The sequence below is a fragment of the Centruroides vittatus genome, unplaced genomic scaffold (genome assembly GCF_030686945.1).
Source record: "Centruroides vittatus isolate TY-2023 unplaced genomic scaffold, ASM3068694v2 contig_3175, whole genome shotgun sequence".
NCBI lineage: Eukaryota > Metazoa > Arthropoda > Arachnida > Scorpiones > Buthidae > Centruroides > Centruroides vittatus.
Genome location: NW_027122041.1, coordinates 44220 through 66810, shown reverse-complemented (window position 1 = coordinate 66810; position 22591 = coordinate 44220). Strand labels below are relative to the sequence as shown.

General features: G+C 30.6%; 1 protein-coding gene across 1 annotated transcript; it reads right to left on the bottom strand.

The window, feature by feature from the left end:
• Positions 1 to 20: 20 nt before the first annotated feature.
• Positions 21 to 21618, bottom strand: LOC136973432 (uncharacterized). The gene is made up of 6 exons (XM_067268154.1): positions 21606 to 21618; positions 21367 to 21516; positions 20659 to 21151; positions 15559 to 15618; positions 629 to 880; positions 21 to 593 (listed from the first exon to the last, which is right to left on the bottom strand). The coding sequence occupies exons 1-6, from the start codon at positions 21616 to 21618 to the stop codon at positions 104 to 106; spliced, it is 1458 nt and encodes a 485-aa protein (XP_067124255.1). The 3' UTR covers positions 21 to 103.
• Between the last annotated feature and the right edge of the window lie 973 nt (positions 21619 to 22591).

Below are 22591 nucleotides of genomic sequence, written 5' to 3'. Positions count from 1 at the left end.
GTGGTGGCCTGGTTGGGGTCTTGTAGGTGGCCTTGTTGGAGGGAATGTGGGTGGTCTGGTTGGGGGTCTTGTAGGTGGCCTTGTTGGAGGAAATGTGGGTGGCCTAGTTGGAGGTCTTGTGGAGGCTAGTAGGAGGCCTAGTAGGTGGTCTAGTTGGAGGTCTTGTAGGTGGTCTAGTAGGTGGCCTAGTAGGCGGTCTTGTTGGTGGTCTTGTTGGAGGTAAGGTGGGTGGCCTAGTTGGAGGTCTTGTAGGAGGCCTAGTAGGTGGTCTAGTTGGAGGTCTTGTAGGTGGTCTAGTAGGTGGCCTAGTAGGCGGTCTTGTTGGTGGTAATGTGGGTGGCCTAGTTGGAGGTCTTGTAGGAGGCCTAGTAGGTGGTCTAGTTGGAGGTCTTGTAGGTGGTCTAGTTGGAGGTCTTGTAGGTGGTCTAGTAGGTGGCCTAGTAGGCGGTCTTGTTGGTGGTAATGTGGGTGGCCTAGTTGGAGGTCTTGTAGGAGGCCTAGTAGGTGGTCTAGTTGGAGGTCTTGTAGGAGGCCTAGTAGGTGGTCTAGTTGGAGGTCTTGTAGGTGGTCTAGTAGGTGGCCTAGTAGGCGGTCTTGTTGGTGGTCTTGTTGGAGGTATGTGGGTGGCCTAGTTGGAGGTCTTGTAGGAGGCCTAGTAGGTGGTCTAGTTGGAGGTCTTGTAGGAGGCCTAGTAGGTGGTCTAGTTGGAGGTCTTGTAGGTGGTCTAGTAGGTGGCCTAGTAGGCGGTCTTGTTGGTGGTCTTGTTGGAGGTAATGTGGGTGGCCTAGTTGGAGGTCTTGTAGGAGGCCTAGTAGGTGGTCTAGTTGGAGGTCTTGTAGGAGGCCTAGTAGGTGGTCTAGTAGGAGGTCTTGTAGGTGGTCTGTTGGAGTAGGTGGCCTAGTTGGAGGTCTTGTAGGTGGTCTAGTAGGTGGTCTTGTTGGTGGTCTTGTAGGAGGCCTAGTAGGTGGTCTAGTTGGAGGTCTTGTAGGTGGCCTAGAATTAATAGAACACGAAAAATCTTCTTTTAAAATAAAATAGATCGATAATGTAAAAAATTAGTATCATTTAGAAAAGCAGTTGTAAGATAATACAATATTATTGATGATATTAATTAAATCGTAAAGTTTATTCCGTATTTTACAAATTTAAATGTATAAAAATTTTTTAAAATGTGCAAAAACTGAAAAACATATTAAAAATGCTATTTTCTTTCAAAGAAATACATATAATATAATTATGTTTTCATAAAGAGTGAAATCTAACTCATAGTATACAATCAGACATAGTATACAATCTAATACATAGTATACAAAAGAGTTTACAGTTCTTTTTATAACAATCATTAATTTTTATTAAATTTTGCATAGCGCATATTTGTACTATATAAAATATACACAAGATTCACATAATTTAATTAGTGGCATAATATGCTAAATTTATTGTAAGAATTTTCTTTTTAAGTGATCGAACTATTTAAAATAAAATTTATCAATAACATAAATAAACTTTATGTGAAATTCATGTTTCGGATAAAGAAAACAATTAATATTATCACCATTTTCTGAATATATATTACTAGCAAAGAATGCCCAGCGTTGCCCGGGAATTCAGGAAGAGGGTTGAGTTGTCCTTGTTATAGGGTTGCATATGTTTCCTGCAGGGTGGCAGAGAGTAACTATGCAAATTTTGGTGAAAATCAACTAAAGGGTTTGGCAATTTGTGGGGATGAAATTAGGAGGAAAAAAAATGAGGATTTGAGTTTTAAAGTAGTGTATATTTGTTGGAAGATTATAGAATAACTATTCAAAATTTGTCCAGATCGGTCAAAAAATTTGAGATTTTGGGGGAAGAGAGATAAAATTAGAGTGAAGGAAGGAGAGATCCGAGTTTTAGGGTAGCTTATATAAATTGAAAAGTAATAATCTCTCCAATGGTTCTTTGACACGGATGTATTTTGTGACAATTGCGACTTTCTTCTAGGCATTTATTCATTGATAATGCTCACTCACACATGTGTGCAGTTGAAAAGTAACCGAAAGAATTTAATTTTATGTAGGTAGATATCTGATAACATAAGAAAGTTGTTATAAGAAACGAACGATTATAAACAATATACACAACTACCCGATATGCACGAATTAAAACCGAAACCGAATACATAAGATAATAAGTTTAAAGAAACCCACTAGATGGCGAAGGAGATATACCTTGAAAGGAACAAACAAATCGTAATACCACGATAAATGATAAATGTCGTAGTAAAAACATTGTTCTCATGTATTTTCCTTTTTTAATATGAAAATACTATATAGCTTATGTTCATGCGAAAGATGTCTGCTTTCCAATAGTGAAAGAATTTTAAAAATAGGTTCTGTAGATTCTGGGATTACCTCTAACATACAACCAAACATTCTTGCTTTCTATTATATACATAAAGAAGAAGCAAATATGTTTTTTTTTTTTTTTTCATTCTGATGTTCCCATTTCTGTAATCTTCTATATAAATGCAACACTAGAAAATAAGATTGTCAAAGTATTATTTTATCAACGATAAATATTTAGTTTAAAAAAATTTAATTTTTGTGATTGCAAAGTAATTAGATTATTCCAATTTGTTTCGTTTTTTAGCAGTTTTTCATGTATTTTATTCATCCTTATACAGAAATTGTCACACCGAAGTAAAATGAATATCATAGATTTTATCTTATTACTTCATCGTTGCAACAAGCTTAACAATGAATATTGACGAAAATAGCATTTCATTAGTTACGAAATTTATTTTTTAAAATTCGAATTGAATGTTTATCTCATCAATTTTTTTACGATTAATATTAGCTATAATAATTATCCGGGATTACTGCATTTGATATTGTACTAATATATTAGCAAATCATTTATGCATGATTATTCCATTAACTTAAAAATAATGTTACTCTCTCTAACTATATAGAAAGTATATACAAAACTTTTATTAAAAATACAATACAATTTTCGTTTAAAATGAAAGAATTTCTTATTAATTTATTCCGTTCTTTCGTAGAAATTATTGTGACGAACTGAATATTTTCATATTCTTGATAACAAACAAAGCGTTGTCATTTTATATTATCTGGTAAATTTCTGTTTAAATCAATACACGAGTGTACCTTGGAGGACTCTAGAGGCTGTTATAAACACCAGCTAAACTAATTAACTTTCGATTCAGGAAATTTATCCGTAAGAATCTTCAGAAATGCTGGTTATGATTGTAACTATTATCTTGCAGTGATTAAACTATAGTGAATATATTGTTAAAGTTCACAAACAGAGATAAAGGTAGGTTTGACTTAGGAAAATTAGAAAACAAGGAAATGATTATGGAGTATCAAAGTGAATTTCTGACAAGATAAGTGCATTGGATGAGCAAGAATGCAATAATTATATAATTATAAAAAATAGAAAAATATAAAAACTTGCCTTATAGAGACAACAAAGGAGAACAATTTATAGATTTTTAGATCAAAAAAAGAGTATTAAAAATTGAAATTATATATTACGAGTTTGTTTTCATTTTAAAACTTTAACTAATCTTTTCTGTTATTAAAAATATTGAAAAATTATTCAATAATTCAATTTGCTGAATTTCATTTTGTCATGTGGATAAACTTAATTTACTTTGATAACAAGGCATTTGATAATAAACATTCAATATCCTATAAGAATAGAATCTTTACTTCCTATTATTCTTTCATTTTTAATCGGCAAAGATAGAAAAAATTGAAAGAAGTTTTCTTTGATTATTAAAATTAAAACTTGCAAGTATTTCAACTTGTATATTTTAGTTTTAATTGACAACAAGCAAATATTTATTATAACATCGTCTGAATGCTGGGCTGCAATTCTTAATCATATTTTTAAAATTTATTTAATTAAAAATATATGCTCTCCACCTCAAATTAGTAGTGTCTTGCCCCTGTGCATCATACTTTTCCGGTTAGCAATAGAGTCATGCCAGTCATCTATCCAACTTCTTTCAGGAAAAAGTTTAAATTGAAATAACGTGACGTCCAGTTTGTATTAGAAATTCGTATATAGTCTGTCCATATCTGATCAACCGCTTTCATCTATCTAACTCCGTTCTCAAGATTGAGGAAGGACCGACAGACAGACGACGGGCGACAGTGCGAATTTATAGGATTACCATTTATTCAAATTGCAGCCCAAAAAATCACTGAATAAAATATCTTGTTTTCAAGTATATATTTGTCATTCCAGGAATTTTAATTAATTGTCTTTTCCTAAAAGCTTTTTTTATCACCATGAAATTTCAACATTCATAAAATATTCATGGTTTAACATTGATTAAACTTCTCTGAAGAGAAGTTTTTAGAATTATATTCAAATTAAAAAGTACTTTTATTATTCAAAATACTGATCGACATATTTAAAAATAATCGTATTTCGTTTTAATTTTATTAAAATATGCAAAGTTAAAAATGTACTTTGATTTTTATTGTTAGTTTAATAAATTTAATGTTGCTTTTATCTATAATTTCATTATTAATTTTTCTTAAAAGTTCTATTTTATATTATTGTTTTCCAAACTTTACTTAAAATACTTATTTCTTAAAATTTTAAATAAGAAATGTAGAAATTCTTTTTATTGCATTTTGCATTGTTTAATGCAAACGCAATAAAATTATAATTGTTGCAATGTAATGTTGCACTCAATGTTGCAAATTATAAAAAAAAATATGCAGTTTCTTTCTCGTGTAATATTACAACGATAATTAATTAGAAATCTTTCGAGAGTTACATTCAAGAAAACGAAAACTTCAATAAAACCTGATGATATGAAAGCATAATACAAAATTGCGGTATTAATGGTATCGTGATAATGCTGTATCTTAGTTGCTATGGATAAAATTAAGTTATTACTTACTGCATGGACATCAATGTAATAAATTTATCTTTTCTAATTATCTTTTACAATACTTTAAACATTTTTGAAGGTCATAATTAACTCTATCTAAGCTTTTCATTCAAAATTCATGCTTGTCAGATACTGTATGCTACAAGAAGTACGCCTCCAACAGTTGCATGTCACTTTCGATTATTGTAGTATAATGATATTGTTTTAATCATTTTCAAGAATATATTATCGTAGTTCTAATTTAATTGAACTAAAGCTAAAAGTTTCTTTACAATCAAATGAAGTTTTAATACTAAAACCAAAAGTAATCCTAAAGCTGCACATATATACTAAATATAAAAAAAAATCAAATATCAAGAACGTAACTAAAAAAACTCTAGTGCCAATTTCACAAATGTGTGTAGACAGATATCACGAACAATTATAGTCCTAAAAGCAGGTGGCCGAAAACCCATCGTTGGAATGCTAGGTCGGTATTTGATACCTCAGAAATCTGTTCAATGAGCATTGCGCGTATGAAGATTTGATGTAAAAAAGCCTGACCCATGCAATATTATGAAATCTCAATATGGATGGTTCACAAGAGAGTCTTGTGGATACTGCACAAGGAAGAGTTTCATTTCTTTCATCTACAGAAGGTTCAGGTTGCAGAGTTTAAAATACATACCTAATGTCACTCATTATAATAAAACCTGTCTAGCTCCTCAACGGTGCATTTCTTGATACCTGTTTGTGGGACCAAAGTTCTGTCATTCTACAAACACTGGTGAAGTTTACTACCATTTTCATGACACCCTGTATGCATTGTATTTATTTAATTATTATTTTTATTTTAATAATTTATCTATCCGAATCCCATATGATAATATGACTGAAATTAAAATTCAGGAACGTGAATAAAACAACGTTAGAATAAATGATACAGTAAACTCCCGATTATCCGTGTGCGGATTATCCGGTTTCCGGATTATCCGTGCATGAATTTAATTTAAAAAATGTAATGAAGGTAATTATTTGATTAAATTTTGGAAAAAAATGACAATACTGGATGCGCTACATGGTGTAACTCAATCTTGGAACAAAATAAAGCCAATAACACTCGTTCGATCGTGGAGGAAAATTCTACCAAATGTAGAAGGGGATTTTTTGGATTCTATCAAGCCCGAGACAAGTGAAACAGTATCTGAAATAAGTGAGCTAAGTACAAATTTACATGGCTTTGAAAATGTGATAGAGAAAATATTGAGGAGTGGTTAGAACACGATTCATATGATGGAGGCTTTCAAATAATGAGTGACGCGGATATTATTTCCAATCTCATACAACCATAAGAGGAAGAGAATGAAGCTGAAAGTAGAAAAGAAATTATCAATCGCATTAGTCACAACACGGCCCTGAATTTTGTTGACACTTTGTTGGAATACATCGACCAATGGGAATTCGAGTATAATGACACAATAGCTCTTAGAAAAATTCGAACTGATATTAAAAAATCATTAAAAGATTCCTGCAAGCGAACCAAAATCACGGATTTTTTTTAATAATGTGCATTAAACATGTTAAAATAATTGTCTGCTTTAGAAATGTATAATATGTTGTATTTTAGAAATAAATAATTATAGTTCGGATTATCCGTGCCACCGCTCCCCACCATTAGCCCGGATAATCGGGAGTTTACTGTATATAAGTTTTTCAAATTACATTTATTAGGTTTGTTTCTTAATTATTATTTTAATTTAGGTTTTTCTGTTTATGTTTCTCTATTTTTAAATAATTTAGAATCATTGCACTTTTAAAGAATAAAAAAGTAATGCAATGAAACAGCTATATTTTACAAAAAGAAGAGTGCATTGTTGAACTTTCTAATGTTGAGAAAATATAAGAAAGACCTATAAGTTGTCACTCATAGAAATTAATAAAATTTATCTTAGTTAATTATATAATAATTATTAAAATACTTAATAATCCTTCTGGTTCATGAGAAGTTTATGGGGTAACATTAAAGCTTGATACTGAAACAGTTAATTTCGTCAATACTTAGTTAAGGTTATGAAGACGATAAAAAATAACACAAAAGTAATAGGTCATAAATGAACAGTAAAGAGAGTAATAAAAATTTAATGGTTTTGCTATTCTGAAAAAAATCACATCAGATTATTGACTTCTGGCATAAAGATTGCTTATTTTATCAATGCTTTGGAATATGTTTTTAGAGAAATTGTACGGATTTTTAATAATATGCAGCAATAAAAATTATCTTTAAGAATATATTTTCTTTTCACTTTACACTGAAACCGCATCCCTTACACTGTTATTCATTTTTATCAAATTTTTTTCGAAATATATAAATATTTTTCGCATCTTCGTTAGATTTATTTTTCTTATAAGATTCAATTTAATTTTATGATACTTCACTATTTATTTAATAAATTCTACTACGACTAAAACTATTATTACTATACTTGTTTCGGCAAAAGATAAACTTGACGTCATTCCACAAATAAGATATTAGCTGATCGCTTAGAACGTGCGGGTCGTAAACGTCATTTCCATTGTCACAACTGCTATTTTTTGTTTAAAAGCAATTACAGCTTTTCTGAATGTACTGAGAAAAACTCAAGTTCAATTCTAGAACATTGTTTCGCAATCTATAAACACAAGCTATAACAGGTCAGAAGTGCTTTTTGAAGTGGAAAGATCTCATTCCTATGATTGGTCACTGCTTGCCATGTGCCTTTTAACTCTCGCTTAAACAACTATAATTATTAATTTTAAAATTCTATCCATTTAATATGAGTAGTGAATATTATCAAAATAGATTACCGTTCTAATTAATATAATTTTGAAGTTTTGGTGTGAAAAATCAAAAATGTTAACTTTTTCGTTAACACGAAACTTTTCGCCAGGCAGCTGGATTGAACATATCACTTATTGAAAATATAAATGTAATATTGAATCGAAATGAATTAAAAAAGTAGAAAATCAACATTTAAAAAAATTCAATTTTTATATAAAAAAGAAGCTATAATGTTATACTATAAACACAAAAGTCAAATGCTAACTTTTAGATAAGAGAGGCAAAATCTTCAAAACGTTCGAAATAACTTGCACTTTTATAATGGATATTTAAAGTTATGAACAATGAGATGTACTAATCATTAACTATTTAAGCATATCAAATTTTATTAATTAGTTAAATGCAGAGTGGCTTAAAACCCAGTGAACTGTACTGTTTAAAGCAGTTTAACAATTTGTGTAAAAATATCAGCAATTTATATGTCGAAGCTTTCTGATTTATGTACTAAGCAAGAAATGGAATATTTCGCAGTTTATAAACAACAGAGTGTTTAAATGATGAAACAAAAATTTAATCAATTATCAGTTATTCATTTAAAAATGGTTAATTGAATATTGGATCATTCTAAATGTAAAATGATTTTAAAGGATTTTAAATTTACTAAAAGTTTATTATTAAAGTTCTTAAACTTACTAAAATATATTAAAAGTTTTATATGATGTCTCAATCTTTTTCTAGATCTGAAATTTGTAGGTAACATTAACCATTACTAATTTATATAAAAGTTAATATTAAGGTATTATTTGATCCATAATATTTTGAAAATAATTTACTAATCGTATTTACATCTTCGCTTTCGAAATTTCTGTAAAAATTGATTTCTGTTTTTTTAAACAAACGATTTATTCCTGAGAAAGTATTACTACAATTTTGTGAGATGCTTTGCTGATGGCAAGCAGTAGTAATGCAAATTGAAAAATTCTATTGATATATTCAATTTCTTCAAGTATAAAATTGGTATTTAACGCACGAAAAATCTGGAATCCAATAGAATATGTATAAAATATTTAAGATGATAAAAATTCCATTTTTGTTTTGCTTTTCTTATAAAAGTTTTGCTTGTTTTACAATACAAACGAATCTAAATAATTTAAATTAACATATAAAATATTTACTTTTTTTATTTTGCGTTGGATAGGTATACATTTTCGTCTTAACATTTCATCCATATTAATATCACATTTCTCATGTAAAAGATTTTGTTTGTGAAGGACATCAGTGTCTAAGACCATGCCAAAACAACCAATGTAGGATTCTTTTTTCTGAGCTTGTATAGGGAGTAATTTTTATATTTTATTACGTATATTTAGTATGTTAAATATTGAAATACAATGTACCGGTAGTCATTTGTATTTGTATAAAAATATTTCTAGTACTATACACTTCAGAAAACTAAAGTACAATTATACTTTATTTTTCTGAGTGTAATTTATTATTAAATCTTTGATTTTAACTTTACTGTAGTGAATTTTACACTAATTTACATATTTAACAATTTTCTACTATACTGAACTATATCATTCTTTGAATAAACATGCTAAAGTATTTATTTTGTTCTAGAAAATATGCAATAATGACATTAACATAGTAAATTATATATAATCAAATATGAAATTTTGCAATTTAAAACTTCGCTGATGTTATTAAAAATAAAACTTATTAATAAATTGGGCTTGAATTTGAAGAAATTTCATACAGTAAAACGTTTATATTTACACGAACTTACATCGCTATAAGCAATGTAAATTCTGTAAATTCTCCTTAAATTACTGTTACATTTTTCACTCAGGACCTTGAAACGTGGAGGAAAGAAACTTGCGGTATTTTACTGTATTTATAGATGTTAAGTGTGTGGGAGGCACGATTTTGTTTATTTTGAAGCTTAATAACTCCTGTGTCTTCTGTCGAAACTTTCTGAAATTATTCAGGGACGTTTGTGTATTAGACGGGATTGATGATGTTAAATTGTGGTGGGTAAAGCTCAAGGGGATAGAGATAGAGATGGTGTCATAAAGCCTATCATATCTCATTTTTTGGTAAGACAGAATACAGATTTTAATCGTTATTGGTATTTATAATTTCGATAAAATTTGGCGTTTTATAATTAATTATTATAAAATTGCGAAAAGATTTTACAGTAAAGTATCATAACAGATGGAGCCAAATACAATTTTAACTTTTTTGCCGGTATAAAGTTACATAACTGGTTGCTGGATTATTTAAAAAATGTTCTTTTTAAAATAAAATTTAATTTAAATAATTTATATTTCAATAAATATATTAATTAAATCTTTTATCAAGATAATCTATATTGATTCAAATATAAATTATTTATGCTAAATCATTCTTAAAGTTAAGCACAAGTAACCATAAAGTACAAGTGTTAATATCGAATACAGTTGAACTGATCAATATATCGATAACTGTAAAGATTTCATGAAAATTTTGATCCGAGGCTTTTTAAATACAACAAAGAAACTAATAGCGAGTATAAAAGCGGTTTTATAGAAAAAAAGAGAAATATAATAAGATAATGAAATAAAAATTCTGTACTAAAAATCGTTTATATCTCAAAGATTATAAAATTCAGTAAACATTTACTAGGAAAATTATTTACTATAAGAAGATTGAATGTTTAATATAAAAATATTTCTAGTACTATATACTAAGTGTCCCCGAAAGACCTCTCCAGGTTTATATCTCTGGTATTATTGATTAAAATAGAAATTTAAATTTAAAGTAATATTAATAAAGCTAAAAATTTCATTTTTACAACCTATTTTGGTAATTTGACTTCTGAATTTAAGGGTTATAACTTTAAAATTTCAAAAGGCAATTTATACCTTGTGGTACGTGATTTTAAAAATTTTTTAATAGAGAGGTTGCGGCCGACGTTTTTAACGCAAAAACGTGTACGTCGGACGTTCAGCGCCGCCTTCCTGTAAGGCTAGAAGTTTGACAATAGCGTTTTGAACGTCAGTGGAATCATGCTCGACATTCCAAACGCCATTATGAAACTTCTAGGCTTACAGGCGGCGCTGAACGTCCGACGTACACGTTTTCGCGTTAAAAACGTCGGCTGCAACCTCTCCATTGTTAAATTCAATGATGCAATTAGGGTTGCAATTGAACGAAGAATTCTAAATAAAAACTTTATCTACTTAATTTTTAGCAAAATGCTTTCACCCAAAACATTGTTTTAAGCATCATAACAATTCCGCGATCTTGACTCAAATTCAGTTAAACCGTGGTGATTTCTCCTAGGCCCCAGAATTACGTGTTTGGTGAAATCTTGAAACGCGAGCATTCGATAATACGTATTGAATTAACTATCTGCTATTTTGTCTGAATTTCTTTTTCGAAATCTGAGATATAATAGCTTTGAATTATTGAAATTCATAGTAAAAAGTTCGAATTTACCGTATTTTTAAAACACAGTATTAATATTTCGCACACAGTAGCAAAATGGTTAAAACCATTGAATTGCAACCAATTGAATTGCAATTAAAACCATTGAGACGCAAACCTACGACCAACCTACGTAATTTTGCGTCTCACCAGCAGGTTAGCCAAGTAGAGTGTTTCGGGTTTTCTGTACATGTCTAACACTCACAGAAAACTGGACCCTAGACATACGAGATATTAGGTGTTAGTTTCCGATAGAAATTCTTCCCGGGAGGATCTCCCTTGGCTGATCATCAAGTGCCGCGGTGCTTTATTCCATCAATTCAATTTAATCCAATATTAATTTCAAGGGGTATAATAACACATAACAATTTATATTACGGCTAACGGGGATATTAGACTGTTATAGATCTAAAGATGTCTTCGTTGTCGACACTCGTGAGTTCGTACCCCAAGGTTTGTTCTGTTCTCAGGTTTATGAATCTTTTTATCCATAAATTTGTTTTAGTTGTTATAGTGTAATCTTAGGATTGGTTTAGTTATTTATAAGTCAAACGGAAATTTAAAAAATCTTCATCCCTTTTTCTCTTTTCCCTTTCATTTTACGTCGTTCTCATTAAATAAGTTCAAAAATAAATTTAATGCAACGTGGAAGTCCACATCATCGCCATTTTTCTTGTTTTTCTTTCCCGATAACCCGGTAGTCAGAGTGTGTTCACTCGAAAACGCGAACAGTTGCGTCACTTCCGGCAACATCTCACTGGATTGAGGCTGAGATTTTGAATAAGTCCCTTGGTTTTCAATCTCCTTCCTAATCAGTAGCTATTAATTCTCTATGGATGATGCATTCGGACTTAATCCGATCCGGAAATTTGTCTTACAATTTATCCAATAATTTAAATTAATCAGATTCTACTAAACTGAATATAGTCTGTATATGCAGTTTAGTAGTCTGTGTATATATATATAAAGAGTATGTATATATAAAAAGAGAAGAGGAAACTTATAATAATTTCATTGTTGCTCTTGTGCACCTGGTTACTCGTACTAAGAATAAGAATTAATCGTTTTTGATTATTTTATATTGCTAAAAGCTTAATCTTGTTATTAATTAATATAATTTATATCGGCAATAACAATAATAACAATTATGCAACGTTCTCCACCCAAGCAGGGAAAACCCCCATTAAATCGTGCCAGACCAGTCATCTTCATCAAATTCTAGGACAATAATGGACTATAACTTCAGCTCGGAAAAAAACCTTTATGAAGAACCTATTAATGAAGTAAATTATAACCGCAGACTAGTGCAAACGGCACCCCAGGTGAGTCAACCATTTCTGACCAAATTCCGATTAATACACCGGATAATCTTCCAGATCTTCCCTTCTTTTACTTCAGTGATATGGAATAAAATATTGGATTTGATTAACACCACCAATGACAAACTCTTTAATCAAATGGTTAATATTAAACAAGAACTTGACATTATTTACGAAAATATTCGTGAAACGAAGGAAAATCAGATAAAAATGGAGGAGCAGGTTGATAGCTTGAAACAACAGGTAGAGAAATTACAAACTGGCAAAGATTATATTCAATTCAAAATGGACTTGCTGATAAACGAGCATCGCTGTAATATAATTATGTATAATTACCCAATTCACAAAACCACTTCAAGAGCAGAAATACTTAAATTTATTACCAGTATATTAAATTTACAAAATTTAACTCAAGAAGATATACTAGAGATAGTTTAATTATCGAAAACGCCAAATCTAACAATAAGAATCGCGTTTAACAATAATCAAACTAGATATCTTATTAACACTGATTTTATACGAAAAAAACAACAAAACCTACTAGAAGAATGGCATAATGTACAGATTTCTCCGGATTTAACTAATAACTGAGAATTAGAAGGAAACATTTGTTACCAAATTTTTATGAATTACGTAAACAAAACCCTCAGGTTAAATTGAATACCTATAAATTGAAATGATATCTTAATAATCGATCGTGAAAAGTTAACCTATAGTTTAAGCACGGGGAAACTGGTGCATGTGGATACTTTTCTTCCATCATCAAGAATAGCAAATACAATTAAGTGACATTAACAAGCAAGATAAAACTCAATTCCGCAAATCGTACTCTAACAATCAATAATTTCATTGTTGCAGGTAAGCGTTATGTTTCATCCTCAATTTGCATTTACCATAGCATAAACTGATACTGTAGTCCTATATACTAATGAAAATTATCAAATTTTTATACAAACTTCATACAAGAATAATTCTGTACACAATTTTAAATGATTATTAAAGCTGACATTCAAATGAGATATACAGTATTAATATTAAAAAGCAGATATAGCGTAGTCATGTCATGACCTTTAAATTATTCATGTGTAGTGAAAAGTAATAATTTCTTTACATATTTATTAATGCATTATCATATTAATAGAACCCTTAATGTAAGCTATTATCTTTTAATTTTCATCTGACATATTGGATTATATTTTCTTTAACTAAGTAATTAAATTAGTGAATAAAATTGAATAATAATATTATATAATATCGACGTTAATAACCTAACTGTATAATGCCACATGTATATTTTTAATAATTTTTACGGGTAACCTAACAATAAACTTTGAAACAGCAATTTATTTGAAAAAACTTATGAACATTTTCCAACACAAATGCATAAAACTGCATATTGTAAATATAACTGCATAATATGAATAATAATATTAAACACAATTTTAAAATCTAAAAAAGTAAAATGATGGTTTAATGTTAATAATACAACCGATAATTTCCAAAAGTCATGAATTTATTACAGTTCCAACATCGAATATAGTCCTACAATAAAATCATCAAATGTTTTGCATTATTTTGAATATATTTCATAGCAAGGAGATCATCTCCCTTAGAGGTATATAAAGTGAATGTAGCCTATAACAATTCTCATTTAAGCTTTCATTAAAGAAAAATAAATATATTTCTAAATGGCATTTTCTATGTGGCTTCTTTTTCTCTACGGCTATGAGATTTATAAATTAAGTTTATTAGTTAAAATTTTATTTATTTAACTAGCAGTTACCCGCGGCTTCGCTCGCGCAGATTTTTCGAACAAACCCTATTTACATTCAATATTTCAACAACCATAGTAATTGTTATTTAACACCTACCGTTGGGAATGATGAGAATTGCTGAGAATCAAACGAACTGTTTTTAATTTGATAAATTTTCTGGAACGTTCACAATTGTTCTGTAATCGAACCAATATGCAAAAACAAATTCGAATTTAAAACGGTTCGAACATTTGGTTAAAAAATCGAAATATATAAAAATATTTATAACAATGTCTGAAATGTTATCAATTTAATACCCCTAAGTACTCAATGAAGACTAAACGTAATTAAAAACAAAAAATCGCATCTAAAATAGTACAATAGAAGCCGTTCTTCAGGTTAAGACTTAATGCTCTCCCTCTTCCCCGCGGGGGGGAGAATCCGAAAAATCCCTTTTTAGTGTTCATTCTCATTGCACACCCTACTAAAACGTAATTAAATACAAAAATTTGCATCTAAAATAGTACAGTAGAAGCCGTTCTTCAGGTTAATGCTCTCCTTCTCCCCCCGCGAGGGGAATTTCGAAAAATCGCTTCTTAGTGTGCGTTTTCATGACGTACCCTAACTCTGTACCAAATTTTACCTCTAGGTTCAGCGTGCACTATAGTGCACGCTGAACCTAGAGTCAGTTGCTGAACCTAGTGTCGGAAACGTCCAAAAGTTTCTGAAATAATATAGAATATTATGGAACATTCTTGAAGTTAAAACTTATTAAAGTAATTTAAATCTTTCCAGAATATTCGTTGTTTGTTTTATCATTTAATATTTTTAATTATTTGATTATTTAAAAAAATGTACTATAACGTAATATTAATTTAAAAAGAAATGAGAGGGGGTAGGTTGTAGGGGTGAAGAATGAGAGTGAGGACAGAGAAAATGTGTAAGGAATGTGTGAGAAAAATTCTGGAACTTTCTAGAAAAAACTGGAACATTCTCATTGAAGCGTCACATATTTTCGTAGTCAAACACTTTCAACCCCCATATCTCCCACACCCTTATAGCTATCGAGACGCAACCACCATAGTGAACGATGGGAGACTTGGGGCTACAACCATACACAAACACCATTCATTTGCAATGTGTAGTTTTGGCTGCAGAGTGAAACATAGGCACAAACATGTCCACACACACACACACACACACACATATATATATATATTAAAATTAAAATACTGATCTCGATCAATCTGCTTAAAAGATCAAATTCAAACACTATACTACATAAAAATGCTACCGTTGTTTCATTACCTTGTTGGAGGCCTTGTTGGAGGTAATGTTGGTGGTCTCGTTGGAGGTCTCGTTGGCGGTCTGGTAATAACGAAAATAATATTTTTCAGAATATATTATTAATTATAATATATATAAATTATATCTCAAAATGAAACAGTCAATTTGAACACTTTATACTTTTATCGCGCTAAATTGTCAAAAATTAATTTCAAAATAAAAATGCTCATACTTATTTAAATTTAACAAATTGAGAACATGGAGCATGGAGTAAACAAATGAATAAAATATTCCATTAGAATTTATTAGTAAACACAGTCAAACCTCTGAACAATGGCCTCTGACGGGAATATAAAAAACACTGGTTGCTCAGGTATTATTTTGTGTGCGTTTTTATTAAAAAATAAATTTCGTGAAAAAAATGGCTTCTCTCTCGAGATGTACAGTACATTTTTTGGAATGGCCTTGATCAGAGATTTCATTTAATAATTAATATTTGATATATGTAATATCGATCGAATACAGTGTGACTTGCAATGACTTGCATTTATTTTTCATACAAATAACAGCCTCATTACACCTATATTGTGATCTAAAATTCATAAATGTTTTTTTAAAAATACTGTATTGTTTTATTCTTTCTTTATTTAAATTTAACAACGTTTGTTTAATTTTTAGATAACATTTCTGTTTATTATTTAATTTACGTGTATTATCGTATATTTGAATCATTACGTGTATGATCATACACGTTATGATTCAAATAACCATTTATTTATAAACATTTTCTCTGATATCTTTGATAGAAGTATGACAAATGAATGACAATAATTTTAAAGCATTTCGTTTCGAATTAAAGAATAAAGAATTATTGAATAAATTATATTTAGAATTTTAAATCAGCAAAAGAATGGTGTGTAACTTAATACTGAGAAATCTAATAAAATAAGCTTATCTTTAAATTTGACTATAATCTGTAAATTTAAAATTGATGCAAAATACTTCAAAATGTAATTTGCGAGATTAAACTTTAAAATTTCATAAAAAATAAGTCTTATAATTGCAAAATAAAAATTAAAGAACAAAGTCATTCTAATGAAAGGAGTATTAAGTAAAGATCGATTCTTCTTTATATTTATCAATTTTACGACATTTCTTGCAATTGTATGTTGCCTACAGTTACTTATTAGTTTATCACTGAACTCCTGAAATAATTTTACATATTTACTAGCCGAAAGACAAGAAAATTAGATTACAATCAAACATCAAAGAACGACTAGTGTTCCTCCTGTTAAAAGAACAGCAAAGAGAGACTTTCGCTTATGGCTACCGTACGGTACTTATAAAAGTGATTTTCATATATAACTTTTAAAACGAACTTCAAAGAACAATTACAGGTCTAAGAATAGACCTTGTTAGACAGCTACCAATACAAGAACTTTTTTCAATGATAGAACATTTCAATGATCTGAAAGCTTTTACGTGAACCAAATTTGTTATAAAAAGTATCAAAAGTTTAATCAAAAATCTACATTTAAAGATAACTATTTAAAAAGTTATTACTTTTTAAGAACTTTTCTAAACGAAACAGCGTTAATCGAGGTCATTAGGGAAAAAGGAACATGCGAACAAAAATACACAGATTTTACTTTAATTTTTAGTTATTTTATATTAATTTGCATAATAATATATGTTAAATAACACATAAACATATGCACACAGAAATGTAAAGATCAATTTTTGTGATCAAGGTCCTGCTTTTCTGAAATTCTTGTTTTTTTCGATAAAGTCGTGTAGTTTCATTTGTCGTTTTTTTCTTTAAGCAAATGTCGGTAGCAGAAGATCGCATCCAAAACGCCTGATCTCGCTTTTGTCCTCCTTTCAAAATCTGGATCATTCGCTACAATTTGATCGATGATTTCGGTTATCGTTATCAAAATTTTTATAAGGAAATCTTTGGATTCTTCGTTTTCAGAATCACTATTTTCCAGTTCTACATAAATTCCTTGTTCTGCCAGTTCTTGAAGGTCGTTGTTTGTAAGAAACCTGCAGTATCTCGCCAGAAACCTGCAGTACATCCTCAATATCCTGCTTATCTACATCTCAGAGTCCTGCTGTAGCGATAGGCTCTTCTCGTTGAGAATTCTTGAATACCTTCTGCCATAACTTCTTCCACACTCCGTTCATGCATTTATCAGTTAATTCTTCCAAGCCAAGTCAATATTTCCTATGGCATCCATGATGTTAAATTTTTCCAAAACTGCACAAAACAACATAGATTTAAGGGAAGTACAGCTCTACAACAAATTTCCACCTTTTGCTGATTTGTTCGTGTTCGTAAATAATCCTATTATATACGAATCAATGAAATGCCGCGTTAATTTGAATCAGTGTAAATTTTGAGATTTTTTTAGGCTTTGAGCAGGCCGTGTTATATCGAATCAGCGTTAATCGAGGCAGCGTTAAGCTGGGTCTTACTGTACTTCTAAACACACACAAAAAAAAATCAATTTTAAATTTCTTCTAGTATACAATTATGTTTATACTTAATAATTCATTATGAATCTTATTATTATTATTATTATTATTATTATTATTATTTATATTACATGCAAAAATTATTAAATTATTTTATAAGTTATGAAGTGACCATAAACCGTATTGGCAGCAAAAATTCATTACGCTACAATTAAACAGTAAAAATACACAAAAAGTTAGTTAACTGAAATATTTTTTAAGATTATTTTGCGTCTCTTTTACAAATATCCATTCTTAAAATTATTTTAAAATACATCTTTGTTAACTATTTTTTGGGCAACATCACGTATCTGACATTTTAAACCTTAGAAACAAAACCTCTAAAATTTATTAAATTTCTTAATTACAAAATTCTAAAAAATGTACATTAGCAAATTCTCAAGCTTTCGAAATAAGTCTACATATATAAAAGACCTCACACATGCTTTTTACGATTTCTGGAAATCCGTCGTAAAGCGAGCATTCAGTTTCTCACAAGTGATGTCATATCAGATTACGTTCCAGCAATTAGAGTTTTCAGTATACAGTCCCTGCTTAACGCGGGGGATGCGTTCCTTGATGACAGAGCGCTAAACGAAACAGCGTTAAACGGGGTCATCTTAACATGTAAATAAGGGGGGATACGTGAAACAGAACAAAGAATAAGAAAATTTGTCAGTTATTTTTGTTTTATTTTGTAACATTTATTGTTAAATATTTTTTTATTTCATTAATTATAGACTTATTTATTACCAATATCGAAATTTATTCACAAAACATTCATGAAAATAAAAAAAAAGTTCGAGTAAAGAAGTTATGTTTGTGATGAGGAAGGTTCTTCCTTATTTGACATCTTTTGTTTCTTTGTGAAGAAGTCATCTAATGTCGTTTGCCTTTTCCTGTTTCGTTCATCAAGCAGTTGTCGATAGCAAGACATGGCATCCATGACACTTCGTCTTGACTTTGAACTTCTATCAAAATTGAAATCATTTTGTATAAATTGATCCATAATTTCCGTTATAGTGGCTAAACTTTTTTTAGAAAATCCGTTGAAAGTTCCTTTTGTTCCTCATCTTCAGAAACGCTAATTTCTTCATCTTCATGCACCTGTTGTTCTACTAATTCTTCTAGATCGTCGTTGGAAAAACTTTCTCCAGTTGTAACTTGCAATAATTCTTCAATAGCCTGCGCATTTATATTATCCAACCCTGTTTCATTAGCTAGCTTGACAATTTCGTCGGCATCAACAATGGATTCTCTTGTGTCAACATCCTTGCTTAGCTCCGGCCATACATTCTTCCATACTCCTTTCAAACATTTCTCGGTCACCTCATTCCAGGAAAGATTGATGTTGTCTACAGCATTCATGATATTATAGTTTTTCCAAAAATCTCTAATGGGTTGTTTATCTGCTCCATCTGTTTTATCAATCAGTTGTCGGAATGTCCGTCGCAGATAATAAGCTTTAAAATTTGATATTATGCCTTGATCCCAACACTGCGTACGATCTCGGGGAATTTCAATACTACTGCGTAAGCGTTAAGCGGGGCAGCGTTAAGCGGGATCTTACTGTATAACCATAGCGCCCGAGATGCACTGTACACTTTTATGTTAAAGAAATGACGTAGGCCTTAACAAAGTGGTGAAAACAATTTTCGGCATCGATGTTAGTTGATCGGTCATGATTTTTGGTTGCCTGAATCGTGGCAGTATCCAGTCAGTCATAGACATAGGACGGTTAACTTTGGCCAATATTTTAGTTCATAAATCAATGCGACACTGTAGTATCTCCTGTGTTGTTGCAGACAAGGTTTCAGAAATCGACTGGAAACCAATTTCCGGATCCGATTTGGGCAGCAAACGTTGCAATTTTTGAGTATTTTTTCTGGGCGTAGTTATTCTGTAGAGAGCCTAGACTAGCAATCGGATCAAATTAGTGACAAAGGATATTCAAACAAATGAGAGTTCAACCATCATGACTGTACCAAAAAGCGAAATAAGTATGACAGAGTTATACAATCGCTACTAGTGACAAGACTGCTTGTTTCAGATCCTGTCGATTGCGCCAAGTGAATCGGTTCGACGCCGATTTATTTGGCGCAATTGATTCAAACCAATAAAGGTCAAAAATCGAAAGTTGAACGGAACAACTTACCACAAGCTTAGGTCAATCGTCATTTGGAAAGGCACAAAACTTGAAAATGTGTCTGTTAGAAACACAGATGTGTCTCTGAAAAACGATTGGAGCGCCACCGGGTTGGCAGTTCAATATTAATTAACTTTATTTAATAAAAAATATTTTAATATTATTGTGTAAATTGCAGTACATAATAACAGTAATATTGTCTGAATGAACTATTAGGCAAGTTATTTAAAGTAAACTTAAATACACTCTCATCACTTTTCCTCATTTATCTCGGACACTGTTTCATTAAAAGGAAATAAACTTTGAATGAAGCTTTTTCCTCTGGATCGGCATGAGACTTATAAATTTTATTTATTTAATGTTACAATTAAAGTACTGATCTTGATCAGTCTGCTTAAAAGATGAAATTCAAACACTATAAACTTACTACATAAAAATGCTACGATTGTATCCATTACCTTGTTGGAGGTCTTGTAGGTGGTCTAGTAGGCGGTCTTGTTGGAGGTCTTGTAGGTGGGCTAGTAGGCGGTCTTGTTGGCGGTCTTGTAGGTGGTCTAGTTGGAGGTCTTGTAGGTGGTCTTGTTGGAGGTCTTGTAGGTGGTCTTGTTGGAGGTCTTGTAGGTGGTCTTGTTGGAGGTCTTGTAGGTGGTCTTGTTGGAGGTCTTGTAGGTGGTCTTGTTGGAGGTCTTGTAGGTGGTCTTGTTGGAGGTCTTGTAGGTGGTCTTGTTGGAGGCCTTGTAGGTGGTCTTGTTGGAGGTCTAGTAGGTGGTCTTGTTGGAGGTCTTGTAGGTGGCCTTGTTGGAGGAAATGTGGGTGGTCTTGTAGGTGGTCTAGTCGGTGGCCTAGTAGGCGGTCTTGTTGGAGGTCTTGTAGGTGGTCTTGTTGGAGGGAATTGTGGGTGGTCTTGTTGGAGGTCTTGTAGGTGGCCTTGTAGGTGGTCTTGTTGGAGGTCTAGAATTAACACAAAATGAAAAATTTTCATCCGAATTAAATTAAAGCGATAATGTAGAAAAATTATCAGCAATTAGAAAAAACAGTTTAAGATAATAAACTATTATTCATAATACTGATTTAAGTACTGATCTAAATTTATGCTTAAAAGATGAAATTCAAACACTTTGATACATAAAAATTACTACATAAAATGCCACGATTGTTTTCATCACCTTGTTGGTGGTCTTGTAGGAGGTAATGTTGGAGGTCTAGTGGGAGGCCTGGTTGGAGGTCTCGTTGGTGGTGTTGGAGGTCTGGTAGGTGGTCTAGTAGGAGGAACAAAAGTAGGACATATTGGACATTTAACAGGCACAACTGTTGGATCAGTTACATCTTTAATGTATTCCCTCCACCATTCTTTCCACCAATCGCCCAATTGTGTATTATGATGATGGTGATGATCTCCACATACTTCTTTTGACCATATTGTTAATCCAACCAGAATTATAAATATATGGTCCTGTTGAATTTGAAAATTATAATTTGTTTTTAAACTATTAATCAAATATATTTATCAGATTAATGATAAATTAACCTAAATATACTGTATTTTATATACCAATCAAGAATAGTTTATAAAATTTCAAAAAAGAAAATTTATTGAAAAATAAAGATATAACATTTAATATTTTAACGTTCATTTTTTAATACCTATTAGATATGTAATAAGTTATAAATATTTATAAATTTATCCATATAACTTATTAACTTATTAACAAAATTTATTAGATACATATATATTTTGCGATAAATTCAGATATTTGAAAGAAAAAAAGATATATATATATATATATATTGTAAATCATATCATTTTTATATATGTATAAAAACTTGCACTTTGATTCATTTTGCCACGGGCTGGAGAGAAATCACTGTTATTTTTACTGCTTAAAAATAACTAATAATATAATTTTATTATTCTATAGATTATCTTGCTTTACATAGACATTATTTGTTAAAATTAGTCTCATTGCATATGAAACACTGCTTTAAAACTTTAAAAGATTTCATAAAAAAAGCTCTTTTTTTAAATTAACAGCAAAATTTAAAAATAAAAATAGCACCTTTATCGTCATTGTTCATTCCAGCACATGAATTATGGGTCCATCTAAAACAGTTCTAGCAAACCTGGTTCTGTCCTACCTCAGATGCAACTGTTGTGTTTGAATGTTGTTAATCTATGTTAAAAACTGAGGAATATATTAATATTGCATTTTGAACTATAGATTTATGAAATTAAACGAATCTATAGTTCATAGTGTGAACTATAGATTTATGTAATTAAACGAATCTATCGTTCAAAGTGTAATACAATAAACCTCAATTAAACGGACTAATTCGGGCGAGGGATATTCTATAAAGCCGAAAGTTTATTATATAAAGTAGGGTTTCCGAATG

Excerpts from the sequence above, each read along its gene's own strand:
- LOC136973432 (XM_067268154.1), bottom strand. Across the intron at positions 21,152-21,366 it reads CCTACAAGACCACCAACAAG|ACCTCCAACAAGACCACCTA; the intron begins GTGATGAAAACA and ends TGTTAATTCTAG. Across the intron at positions 594-628 it reads CCTACAAGACCTCCAACTAG|ACCGCCTACTAGGCCACCTA; the intron begins GCCACCCACATA and ends ACCACCAACAAG.